This window comes from Neolamprologus brichardi, chromosome 7 (genome assembly GCF_056152115.1).
Source record: "Neolamprologus brichardi isolate AB-2024 chromosome 7, ASM5615211v1, whole genome shotgun sequence".
In the NCBI taxonomy this organism is placed as follows: Eukaryota; Metazoa; Chordata; class Actinopteri; order Cichliformes; family Cichlidae; genus Neolamprologus; species Neolamprologus brichardi.
In genome coordinates, this window is record NC_142110.1 from 60,215,152 (window position 1) to 60,228,586 (window position 13,435).

At 39.1% G+C, this 13,435-nt stretch overlaps 1 protein-coding gene across 1 annotated transcript in view; it reads left to right on the top strand.

Annotated features, from left to right (window-relative positions):
* The window catches only part of mctp1b (multiple C2 domains, transmembrane 1b), a 37,427-nt gene that overhangs the window by 20,226 nt on the left and 3,766 nt on the right, over positions 1–13,435 (top strand). The window contains exons 6-14 of the mRNA XM_006797355.3: positions 4,829–4,867; positions 6,573–6,740; positions 6,834–6,964; positions 8,559–8,745; positions 8,835–8,928; positions 9,041–9,143; positions 11,145–11,247; positions 12,007–12,108; positions 12,356–12,430. Of these exons, the coding sequence (XP_006797418.1) occupies positions 4,829–4,867; positions 6,573–6,740; positions 6,834–6,964; positions 8,559–8,745; positions 8,835–8,928; positions 9,041–9,143; positions 11,145–11,247; positions 12,007–12,108; positions 12,356–12,430 (1,002 nt within the window). The remainder of the gene's footprint in view (positions 1–4,828; positions 4,868–6,572; positions 6,741–6,833; positions 6,965–8,558; positions 8,746–8,834; positions 8,929–9,040; positions 9,144–11,144; positions 11,248–12,006; positions 12,109–12,355; positions 12,431–13,435) is intronic.

A 13,435-nucleotide genomic window follows, 5' to 3' on the forward strand; every position in this document is an offset into this window, starting at 1 on the left:
CTTTGAGTCACGATAGAGAGCACAATGCAGTAGAGTCATCTGTCAGACTTGTATAGGCTAGTAATAACTTTTGTGCAGTCAGTTTGTCTTTGTAGCCTTCGCTGTTTACTTTCAGGTTTCTCAAAGCATTTCCTCAATTTTTTTATCTTCATCTTTTGGCTTCATGTTTTCTCAGCACCCCTTATGAATAAAATAAAATCAGCATAAATTATAAACACTGTTACTATATTTTCCTGCACCACTGATCAAAAGGCTAAGATGAAATTCTTCCTGGTTCTTTACATAAACGTTATTTTGAAGCAAACTTTTAATCTCAAATTGCAAACGGGTAGCATCTTTTCTGATATATCTGCTGGCTGTTAAATTCCAACATTTTTAACACCAGAAACATATGGTTGCTTCACTTGGGATTATAGAGAACAAATATCTTAGTTCCTAATCCGACTTTATGGATGAGTCTTTGCAGGCTGATTGGCTCTCGCAATAATCAGAAAACTGACTATAGTAAGGCAAATATGTGGAGCCTCATCAAAGTAGGCTTGATTTTCTGACATATAAATACTGTCACAGTTGTTGTTTCGATGAGACACCAAAAACTCCACTGAAAGACAAAAACTCTCCAAATGAAATGAAATGAATGAATGAATGAAACACCACCGAAACACAATTTTTTGTGTTTTTTCTAGTCATATGGAGTTCTGTTATTTATTTCCACATAATCACTCAATATTTACAGTGCTCTGATTTTAGAGCCTACTAATCCCCGAGGGCAATAATGATCTCCTTAGCTACATGCTGCTCCACTACTTTTTTTGGACTGTAGACACTCTCTACATACAGTCAGGAAAAAATGATTAGAACCTTAAATAGCCATACCTTTGAATGGTAGGTTTATTTGAACAGTGAGAGACAAAACAATATATATTTTTAAAAAATCCAGAAAAATGCATTTCAAAAAAGTTATAAATTAATTAGCATTTTCATGAAGGAAATAAGTATTTGATCCCTTTGCAAATTTCTGCTTTAATGGTTTAGTACTTGGTGGCAAAACCTTTGATGGCAATCACAGATGTCAGACATATCTTGTAGTTGGTCAAGTTTTGCACACATTTTGTCCCACTCCTCTTTGCAGATCCTCTCCAAGTCATTAATGTTTCATGGCTGATGTTTGGCAACTCAAACCTTCAGCTCTCTCCACAGATTTTCTATGGGATTAAGGCCTGGAGACTGACTAGGCCACTCCAAGACCTTAATATGCTTCTTCTTGAGCCAATTCATGTTGGCTTGCCCATGTGTTTTGGATCATTGTCATGCTGGAATACCCACCCATGACACATTTTTAATGCCCTGGCTGAGGGAAGAAGGTTGTCACCCAACATGTGACGGAACATGGGCCCATCCATACTCCCTTTGATGCAGTGCAATTGTCCTCTCCCCTTGGCAGAAAAACTCCCAAAGCATGATGTTTTCAACTTCATGTTTGACGGTGGGGACGGTGTTCTTGGAGTCATAGGCAGCAATTCATCCTCCTTCAAACACGGCAAGTTGAGCTGATGCTAAATAGCTCAATTTTGGTCTCATCTGACCACAACACTTTCACCCAGTCCTTCTCTGAATCATTGAGATGTTCAGTAGCAGCTTCAAATGGTGCCCTTGCAGGCTGTGCAGGATTTCAGTCCTTCACAGCATAGTGTCTCACCAACTGTTGGTAACTATAGTCCCAGCTGCCTTGAGATCATTGGCAAGTTCCTCCTGAGTAGTTCTGGGCTGGTTCCACACTGTTCTCATTATCATTGAAACTCCAGACCAAGGGAGATTGGCAGTTATTTTATGATTCTTCCATTTGTGAATAATCGCACCAATTGTTTTCACCTTCTCACCCAGCTGCTTGGCGATGGTCTTGTAGCCCATTCCAGCCTTGTGTAGGTCCACTATCTTGTCCCTAACATCCTTGGAAAGCTCTTTGGTCTTGGCCATGGTGCAGAGTTTGGAATCTGGATAGATTGATTGCTTCTATGGACAGCTGTCTTTTTTACAGGTAACAAGTTGAGGCTCCCAATATCAGCTCATTACCTCTATAAAATACACCTGGGAGCCAGAAATCTTGCTGATTGATAGGGAGGCCTTAAATACTTATTTCCTTCATGAAAATGCAAATTAATTTATAACTTTTTGGAAATGCATTTTTCTGGATTTTTTTGTTATTGTTCTATCTCTCACTGTTCAAATAAACCTACCATTGAAATTATAGACTGACCTTTCATTGTTAGTGGGCAAACATATTCGATTAAAATGAATACTACTAATTATTAAGAAAATGTATTTTATTAATAAAATTAATAAAATAAAATAAAAGCACAGTGTAAACTCTGAGGCAGCTTTCTTCAGAAAGGAGCCTTCAGAAAGCCTTAGTTTTCCAGGCTTCTTGAAGGACATTTAAGGCGTTTCTTTTTTTTTAGATATTTCTGCCTTTTCTTCTGTTTTCTATATGGATCATTCCATACAACTTCAATACTGCTTAGGTTCAGACTCTGGGGAGACCAGTGCATGAGTAATAGTGTACCACTGTGTGTCTTTTTTTCCCCATCCAGGTAAACTCTCACTGTGTTGGCAGTGTGTTTTAGTTAATTACTGTGCTGAAAAAAAACCTGTTGCTGATCAGATGCTTTCCAGGTAGTATTGTGTCTGATGGATCAAAATTCATCAATATTTACAAGATCCCCAAAATCTGGGTGAAGTTCAACCCCAAACCCCAACATCTGGCATTTCCATAGATTCAATTAAAGAACAAAGAAGAAAGTTTGTGAAAACGTAGCCAAAATCAGTGAAAAACTTTGAAAGACCTCCAGAAAGCTGTAGAACAGAGATCATTGCAAACAAAATGTAACAAATTAAGGGGAGGTATTTTTGCACAGTTTGGTTGCTAGAGTTACATATCAACATCCCCATCTAGGCCTGTCTTTCCGCTCAGCAGCCAGCTCAGTTTGTCACGATCTGAGGAGACAGACCGTGCGGTGGTGTGTGTGGTGGACCCAGGTGCGAACACAAGAGAGTAGACCGGAGTAAACTTAAACTGAAAGCAAGCCTTTATTGTGGCTGATGACAGCTCTCACACAAAGCAGAAACACCGTGACTAAACTGAACTGAACTAAACTGGGAAACAGATACTGATAAACTAAGAAGACTCAGAGGACCATGATGATGACTGTAAAGACTGGCCGTGAGGACATAGAGGGTGGGAACACAGACGACGCGACACAGACTGCATGAAACACAGAGACTAAATACACATGAGGGATGATCAGGGGAAGTGGCCACACATGGGAGCAGTGCTGACACACATGAACCTAAAGACAGGACAGGAGAAGTGAAACTAAATACACTGACATTGAATACAGACTTTCAAAGGAAAACAGAAAACATGGAGATCAGACATGACATGAACTAAACATAACCACGCAGACATGACGCATGACAGGTAGATGCACAAACCAGGGAGACTGAGTACAGGGAGATGACATAAACAACTAAGAAACAAAGGGCTAAACAGCACCCTAGAAATTAACTAGATGAACTAAGCTAAAGCATAAATGAATACAAAAGATACATAAAACTCCTCAACACTGGGTCACACGACCAGGACCATGACACAGTTTTTATTAATGAAAATTTACTTAAATGTTTCAAAAATGTGGTGACATTGCCCCACAATGTTTCACAATGAATGGATTCCGTATTATGTAAAAAGCAAAAGTTTAACCTTGTGAAACTTGTCCACAGCACTAGTTGACTCTTGCTGCAATCAGGTCAGCTGTGTGAGATGCGAGTGCCCATTTCTGTATTACACTAGGTGGAGCTGTCTTGACATTCATCTTTATATTACTTGTGTTTCAGAAAAGCAGTGTATAATATGATTATAACACAATAATAACATATTATTTTCTCTTTCTGTACTGACTTCCTAACATTGCTATACTGTCCAACTCTGGATAAAACAAAACCTTGCCCTATAATACTTGATATGAAATGAATCAAGTTACTCAACTTGACAGGGCTAACCTTTAACATACAAAGAAGTGTAGTAGGATGGCTTTGGAGAGAACTCTTTAAACAGCTGCATACAGCAGACATAGACTGCACTGTATTGAATAAACTCAGTAATTCTATTTATTTTGGTCTGCTTAGCTGTGATTATAGTTTCTGCTCAGTTAAATGGAGCTGCATGAAGAGATGGTTTCCAACTGCATCCTCAGCTCTGAGATATTAAAAACAGCACATCTTGTTCATGTTTAATTCAACACATAAATTCATAATAGGCCAAGTCGGAATTTCTTCTCCAGCTGCAGCCAGAGATACAGATACAGAGAAACAGCAGTAAAAAGAGAGTTGGAGGGAGACGGAGAGAAAGGAAGACAACAAACAACAACAGACAGAAAACCATGACACTCAAATCAAAGCTTGGACAGATCAAAGTCTCATTGGCTCTAATTGGCACACCGCTGAGGCTGAGATAATGAATGCTCAGTTCTGGTGAAGATCATTTTTCTTTGGTAGACTCTTTTTTTGGTGCCTTATTTATAAAGCTTAATTGAAGAAGGACACCGCCCCTTAGTTTTAATTTCTGTTTAGTTAACAGAGCCCCATCCTACAGCTTCCCCTAGTGGCTTAAACATAATGGTACCCTATTTAAATGAAAGAGGTTTTGGCTGTTTTCATATTATTTAATTAAAATGCAGACACACGTTGCAGCCCTTTAGTTACAGCTATCCATTCAACTTTTCCACCCTGCATAAGTCAGTAGAAATAATCCATTTTTATGTATATTCAGACTATGCTGCTCAGGAGGTCCTGGAAACGATCCACTAAGGTAAATAATCACCATGCCCATCATCATCATCATCATCATCATCATCTGTGCATGCAGTAACAGCTTTCCTTTAACTGTCCTTACAGCTTTATGCTTATCACTCTGCTCTTCACTTTATTGTGTCTTTACCTTGACAGCCTTGTTACCATCTTGTGTCAGAGATTTTTTTTCCCTACTGAGTTCACATTTTTATCACGAGAGATATTTTGCTCTTGCTACTGTCATTTCCACCCACTATCTGCCACCAGGGCTCTGTTCTTCATCCATGTTAACATGGTGTTATCAGGCCAAGCTAATTTTCTTCCTTACTTCTTCAAATAAAAGTTGGATGATTTCCTAATCTTTAATCTTCTATTGTCAAAATGTCAATAAAAGACCTGACCAGAGTGCGCGACTGAGATAGTATTTCTCTGCTTAGACTTCCACTGTTGTAAAAAACACGAGTGAGACTTTAACTTAATGCCACAGTCCTGCTGCTCCAAGTAATAATAATAATAATATGACTTAACATTCATTAATCCACTGTTGAAACATGTCCCCAATAAATGTGCTCTGTCTCCTGTTTGAATAAACTTTACTAATCAACACACGATGAGATGCCCATAAAAGGAGCAAACAAAGAAAAGTTGAAGAATGTGAAGAGACTTGTGAGCAGGAAGAGTGGAAAGGCAGTTTGTACAGATGGCATACCGGCGTAGGTAATGTCTAGACATTGTACAGTAACTGCCTCCTATGAGGTTTATGAGAGGAATCGAATAACTTTCAGTTCAAATGATCGTATTATTTTACATTATTTAGCCATATTTCTATATTATATATAGAAATAAGAAGGACAATATTATTTTCCCAAGATCAAGGAAATGCAAACCCCTTTGGCACCCAACACGCCTAGAGTCCTCTTAGCCTTGTGGCTAAACCTGACCATTAGAGCAGTTTAGTATAGTCTTTTCTCCTACTCTCACTTTGGCAATTTTACTGTGAACAGTCCCATTACTAGGGCACCTGTGGCTCAGCTGGTAGAGTTTGTCATCTACCATTTAAAAGGTTGGTGGATTTTGTGTGAAAGCAATACAAAGTGCTTATGTAGATAAAAGGCCTGTATGAATGTGTGTTCTTGATTGGTTAAATGGGATTTGTAATAGAAAGTGCTTTAACTGCTCAAATTCAGTAGAAAGGTGTTACTAGAAGTACCAGTCCATTTACCAAGTACAAGTATGGTTTACCTGATATGAGCATGTCCAGCAGTTTGTCCTCCTGACATAAACAAAAGGATCTGCTCAGAGAAAACATTTCTGCATTTCTCTATTGGGTTTGAACTCAGCTGAGTAAACTTGTGTAGTATGTAAAGACATAAAAAGCACATGTGCTGAACACAAAATTTTATTTTGCTACTGCAGCACTAAAATATTCTAATTGTGCAATAAAATGTTCATAAAGTGAATTAAAAAAAGAGCCAGTTTTCAGGAAATTCACCTTTATGTATGACCTGATAACATACAAAAATCTTAAATAATCTATTTTTCTCCAATCCCAAGGCTGTTGGACTTAGTTTTTTTTAATTTTTGTATTTACCTCGGAGCAACATGATTCGAGGTTTGATTGATCATCATCTTTTAGAGCAGGAAGAACAGAGCCCTGCATTGTGTTCTTGTTGTTACTATGTGGCAAATAAAGTTGTGTGTGTGTGTGTGTGTGTGTGGCCCAGCAACAGCAGTCTATACGTCTGTCAGAGCTGCATCGAAAAGCCCAGCTCTGGCGAGGGATAGTCAGCATCGCACTAATCGAGGGTCGAAACCTCATGCCCATGGATCCCAACGGTCTGAGTGACCCATATGTCAAGTTCAGACTCGGGCCCCAGAAATACAAGAGCAAGGTACAGCATGTGCAATTAAGGTCATACTTTCATGTTTGAAGCCCAGCTCCTTCAAATGAGGAGATGTGTCAGTATTTGTGTGTGTGTGTGTAGACAGTGCCAAAGACCCTGAGCCCACAGTGGAGAGAGCAGTTTGACCTGCATCTGTATGAAGAGACAGGTGGGGTGCTAGAGATCACGGTGTGGGACAAAGACACTGGAAGAAGGGACGATTTCATTGGGCGGTTAGTCTCTACTTATGTTTGGATGATTTCTGTGTGATTTCAACTTTATTTATATAGCACCAAATACAACAATAGTCATTATTATGTTGCTTTATCAAAGTAAATATCCTATATTATTGCAGACAGAACCCTAACAAGCCAACAGTCCCCTAGGAGGAAACAGATGGCAAAAGTGACGGAGAAAAAACTGTCTTTTAATAGGTGTTAGTGAGGTGGCATTAGTTAGGTGGTGTTTAATGTTCTGTCTGTGTTCTCATTCTTGGACACAAACTTCAGAAATGTGTGCTATTATTTTATTGGGAGAGAGGATTTTGATTTCTAATTCATGTTGAACATTTGACATTTCACAAATGGTAATGTATAAGTGTAATGTCATTTCTCTCAGTTTGAAAGTGGATTTTATTTTACCCATGTGTCAGTGCTTAACACATGGATCCTGGAATGCCTAGAGCTATTCAAGATCAACAGGACCCTAAGAGCATTCAACGAGGATGTGGTGAACAATACTAGAATTCAACTTCAAACCAGTTGCACAAGTCACCATCAAGTATGGGATTTACCAAGGAGATGCTCTGTCCCCACACTGATGTTCTGGCTGAGAGGCCTAAACCCTCTCAGCCAGAACATCAGCAAGCCTAACTATGGATACTACTACAGAAAAGAGGAGTCATTAGTCACCTCCTCTACATGAATGACATCAAGCTGTATCACAGGAACGAACGAGATACTGATACTGGAAGCTCGAAGGCAAATGGGAACCATGAAGAGACTGCTAGGAAAAACTCAACCACCAAACATCTCCAGAGAGTAAGGCAAGTCCTGAGGAGTCAGCTGAATCGGCAGGACAAGATCCAGACAATCAACACTTACGCCCTGCCAGTCATCAGATACCCTGCTGGGATAATAAGGCAACCAAAGGAGGAGAGGGAAACCACTGACATCAAGACAAGAAAGCTCCTTACCATCCATGAAGGGTTTCACCCCAAGTCCAGCAGATAAAACAGCAAAAATCCATAAATACATCAGGATGATGGCCACAACTGATCATGTGCTTAATGAATACCTCAGGTATCAGAAACCTGAGAAAGAACAGGAAAAGAGAAAGAACCATCATGAAAGGATAGGCCCCTGCCTGCAAAGCAGGACACGCCTCCTAGGGTGGTTGAGAATGACCGAGCTATGATCCTGTGGAACTTTCAGATGCAGATGGTGGTGGCTAACCAACTGGACATGGTTGTGATGGAGAATCAGATAAGGAAGATACATGTAACTATACCAAGTGAGAGCAACATCAGGCATAGGAACATTACAATGTTGAGAAATACCAAGGGGTGAAGGAAGTGGTCAGTGACAGTGGTACCTGTGCTGATCGGAGCACTCGGGGGCAATGCCCCCAATCTGTCTGTCTGTTTGTCTGTCTGTGTGTCGATCAATAGATAGATAGATAGATAGATAGATAGATAGATAGATAGATAGATAGATAGATAGATAGATAGATAGATAGATAGATAGCAACAGTTTTTGGTTCAAACTTCATTTTTACTTAAATGTTCAGCTCATTAGCTCGGTGTGTTTTGTTTTGAATGTGGTTCAGCTGCCAGTTGGACCTCTCCACTCTTGCTAAGGAGCAGACGCATCACCTGGAGCTGCCACTAGAGGAGTCTCAAGGCTTTGTTGTGCTGCTGGTCACACTAACCGCTTCGGCTGCTGTCTCTATCGCCGACCTCTCTGTGACCCCGCTGGATGACCCACAGGAGCGTAGAGAGATACTCCAACGATATGTAAGCAGCACCTTGAGGGCAACTCAGATGAAATAACTACACCATCTTAACACACATATTACACTGTTGTGCTCAATTTTCTTGTGCAGGGTGTGATGAAGTCATTCTATAACTTAAAAGATGTGGGCATAGTACAGGTGAAGGTGATGAGAGCAGAAGGTCTCATGGCTGCAGATGTAACCGGTAAATGAAAAAATGACTCTGATTTCTTGCCTTTGCTTGCTCATAATATTTTGCATTATTCTTCATTCTTACTATGATTCATCCATTATCATTATTTTGATTGGTCTCTCAGGTAAAAGTGATCCTTTCTGTGTGCTGGAGCTGAACAATGACAGGCTGCAGACACACACCGTTTACAAGAACCTCAATCCAGAGTGGAACAAAGTCTTCACCTTGTGAGTTGACATTTATCAGTTAAAACCAGCAAAAAAGCAAACCATTTCCTTTGTTTCGACTCCTTGTATTAAAAATATATATGCATGAAAATTGCCACTTTGCCGTATTTTATTGGTTATGGTTTTCTAGTAACTGTTCTGGGGTTGTGTGTTGCTACTAAATTAGGTAGTAGAAGAACCTGGACCTTTAGCTGTTAATGAAGCCTTAGTGACTTCACGGCAATTTTGTGACTTCATGAATCTTTGCTCAGTGCAGATAAGCTGTTAACAAATCAAGCTCATTAAAAAGCAGGTGACACAGATGATGATTATTGAGTTGGATGCTTTTTGTGATACATATATAGCCTTATGGCTGTCAGAGGAAAAAGTTTATGGATGAGTAGAATGAGGAGGGGTGGGTTTAAAAAATCGATTTCCCGACTCAAATCGATTTTAATTTGAAGAATGCGATTTTTAAATATGAATGTAATTTTGCCTTTAAAGCCAGAATCTCAGGTTAAAGCTCATGAAATCATTTCAACAACCACCAAACAGCTAAAACAGCAAATGATTAAAGAGCCAGTAAGCAGATTCAGCACAAAGATGGAAACACAAAGTGTGAATCCCCATGTTAATATGGTGGCACGTACACATAGAGTGCTGAAAGAGGCATCTCACAGATTCTGATGCTGCAGGTTTCGTCACTCCCACCAAATTCACTGAACCAGCAGCAAAAGAAGGTCAAAACTACGCTTCACAAAAAACATTGACAAAAACATTGTCGTGAATTTACCAGTTTACCATAAAAAAATCTCTATTTTCTGCATTATTCGCTTGTTTATTACGCACCAGTTTCCCGTTGTGTTCAGTGCTGTCGGCCCCTAATTTCTGCTGTTTAATACCAATAAAATTTAAACTTTTACAAATCATGCCAAACTACAAAATGCTAGGCTGTGTCTCTAATAAAACCTCTGTAACTTTGTTCTGTTTCACTTCAGCAGCATCAGGTAATGTTCATATATTGATTCATGGTTTTCCTCTGTTTTTGATCTACTGCGGAATATTTTTAACGGGGTTATCTATAACAAGCCAGGCCAGGAAAATCTCCTTTATGTTTTTGTGTTTTATCCTCAGTTACTTCGACACAAAGGCATCTACTGTGATGCTTACACCTCTCTGGAAGTCTCATAAGTGTCAGCTTTGTTTTTATACATAGATATAAAATATGGATATGTGCTGATAAATAATCAAATTATAATATTTTTGACTGTCTGAGTCAAAACTGAATCTGACTGAATTGAATCGCATTAGCCATCAGTTATAGAAATCAGAGCCGATACCCAGCCCTAAGAATGAGTATCTCTGTATGAGCTTCTCCACGAGCAATGTGTGAAGTAGAGCCAAACCGACTGGTGATTTCTGAGGTGGATGCCAATAGAAGTGGAACTAGCGCTGCTTCTGAAAGCCTCCTGTAGCCAATGAGAAACAAAACAAAATTTGATTTTCAGTCAGACACATCAAACAACAGGACGTCGGCCATTTCCTCTGGCCTTGTTGTCTTTCATTCTGACAGAGCTCTTAGATAACTTTTTGTTTCAGCATACTCACAGTTGACATCAGGACCAAAGCTGTGGTACACAGCATTATATTAAGGGTGAAGGGTGGGTTTATTAATTTCAAGAAAAGTTATAGTGTTCATAGATAGTTTTTCTTAAGCTGCAGGGGATGCCACTTCCCAAATATTGAATAAATTTCCACATATGAACCGTTCCCTCTTTCTCTTCCCCATCTACATGCCAAATATCCTTGGGCAAGATACTAACCCCAAGATGCTCTCTGATGCATCCGTCTCTATATGAATGTGTGTGTGAATGTTAGATAAAAAGCACTTACATCGTAAGAGCATAGAAAAAAGTGCGTGTATGAATGGAGGATTGAGCCACGTTGTATAAAGGGCTTTGAGTGCTCAGTTAGAGTAGAAAAGCCATTACCATTTACCATACTTTTCCCCTTTTTCCTCAGTAATGTCAAAGACATTCACTCTGTGTTGGAGGTGACAGTGTTTGATGAAGACAGAGACAGGAGTGCAGACTTCCTGGGAAAAGTGGCAATTCCATTATTGAATGTGAGTGTACTAAAAGTATATGAAAGACACACGATGTGTATGTGTGTGAAGTGCTAACATGTTTGGTTGTTGAGTTGCATCCAGCTGTATGGGTGTAATGAACAGACACTAGGCAAATTGTGCAAACGATTCAGACAAAGAAAATATTGGAATTTCTCCAAATCTATAGCACACAGTTCTTAGAGTGGCAGCACCACACAGCAAGCCATATTATGTGTTTGATCATTTCATTAAAGGGGTTAAGAAGCCATCAACACAGAAACTCTGAGACTTAGAGAACAGCAATAAGCTACAGCTGGCTGAGTTGGCACAAGTACCAATGTTACGATGCTCCTATTTTTAAGATATAAAACAAACCCAGACAGGCTTTGAAAATAAAAAGAGCTAATTTTTGTAGTAGCTATTTTGTGGATGTTTAGTATATTAAACTTATTCAGAAACTCAAATGATCAAAATGTCATGTGTGTAGCTGGACTGTTATTATTGCTTGTAGTACCTTGAATGGCAGCATGAAAACTGAAAGCTTACAAGGTGCTTAAAAAAAACAGAGAATGCCCATTAGATTGGTCTTTTTGAATCACAGAGAATCAGTTCAGTTTCAATTCACTTTTATTTATATAGCACCAAATCACAACAAAAGTCGCTTTAAGGCGCTTTGTATTGTAAGGTAAAGCGACTACATTAATACAGACAAACCCCCACAATCGATAACCAGTTAAAGTAACTAAAGCCAAACCCAATTATGTTTTTGTGTTTTAGGTTCGTAATGGCGAGCAGAAGGGATACCTGTTGAAAAATAAGGAGCTGACAGCACCGACCAAAGGGTGCATCTACCTAGAGATTGATGTCATCTACAACGCTGTGAGAGTCACACTGTGCTGTGAATGCTCATTTTAGAACTAAGCAAAGCAAGACTTTAGGCTGGCTTTTGTTGTGGTTTTACATAGTTCTTCAGGACATTTATGTCATGCGTAAGAAGGTTTTTGGCTTCTAAATGTAATCAATAAAAATGTAAAACCTCTACAATACGTACATCCACTTTTTACAAACTCCTGGACCAGATAGAAAATGTTATGCCAGACCGTATTGTGTGTTTCTCTTTTTTAAGGTTAAAGCTGCTTTGAGGACTGTGGTTCCTGCAGAACAGAAATATATTGAAGAAGAACCAAAAGTCTCCAAGCAAGTATGTATCAGTATTTCCTGCTGATGTTTTTTCAAACTGGTGACAAAACTTATCATTCTTCTATAACTTGAGACTAAAAAACAACCAGCCAGTACAATACAAATATGAGTAAAGGTTCTGAAAAGGTGGGGGTGGGTCATAGATTTCAAGATTTCTGGTGTTAAGAGGAAAACTTTTCCAAAGTGCCAAGGGATCTGTCATTTTCCCAATGTTTAGGTTAGTTTGGGTTGGGGGGAAAGGATGTAGAAATGAACAAGGTTCAAGAGATGTTGAGTGAGGAGGAGAGAGACTTTGTTGTGATCTTGTGTCTTTGTGATACTTTAGTGGGAGCCAGTGTAGATACAGGACTTCATATGTGAGTGTTTGTGAACCATGACTGCAGAGTCACTGGGACTGTCAGGACTTCCAGTAGAAAGGACAATGTGAAAGGAAAGTGAAGGCCAAATATGTGCTAAAAGTATATACTGTATTTGTATCTACATCAGAATCAGAATACTTTAATAATCCCTAGGGAAATTGTGTAATATATAATATATTTGTACATTTTTTTAAATTATCCTAATCAGCTGCACATGTCTTTCAATCTGAATATGCTAATTTTAATAGCTGTACAGTATTTTTTTATGTTGTAAATTTGCCCCGTACAGTCTCTTGTTTCTTGTTTTTTTTTTATTATTAATCTTTGTGTGATTTTGCATGCTCCATCTGTCTGTCTCTTTGCTGAATTTCTGAATTTCCCCAATGAGGGACAATAACGCATATTTGGTCACAAGAGCACTCCAGGATGATGCTAAGAGTGTGGACCATTGTTGGTAACCATAGACGTAGCCTTTAACTAGAAGAGGTAAATCTAACCTTCTGAAGCATTGCCACAACCGGGAGCTCTATATTGTTGGTGTTTACATCCTAAGGACATTTAATGAGTGAAGAGGGATCAAGGGGGTTGCTAGGCAGAGCGTTTGGTAGTTATATAGAGCTGCTAATCGTCTGCACAGAAGTGGAAGT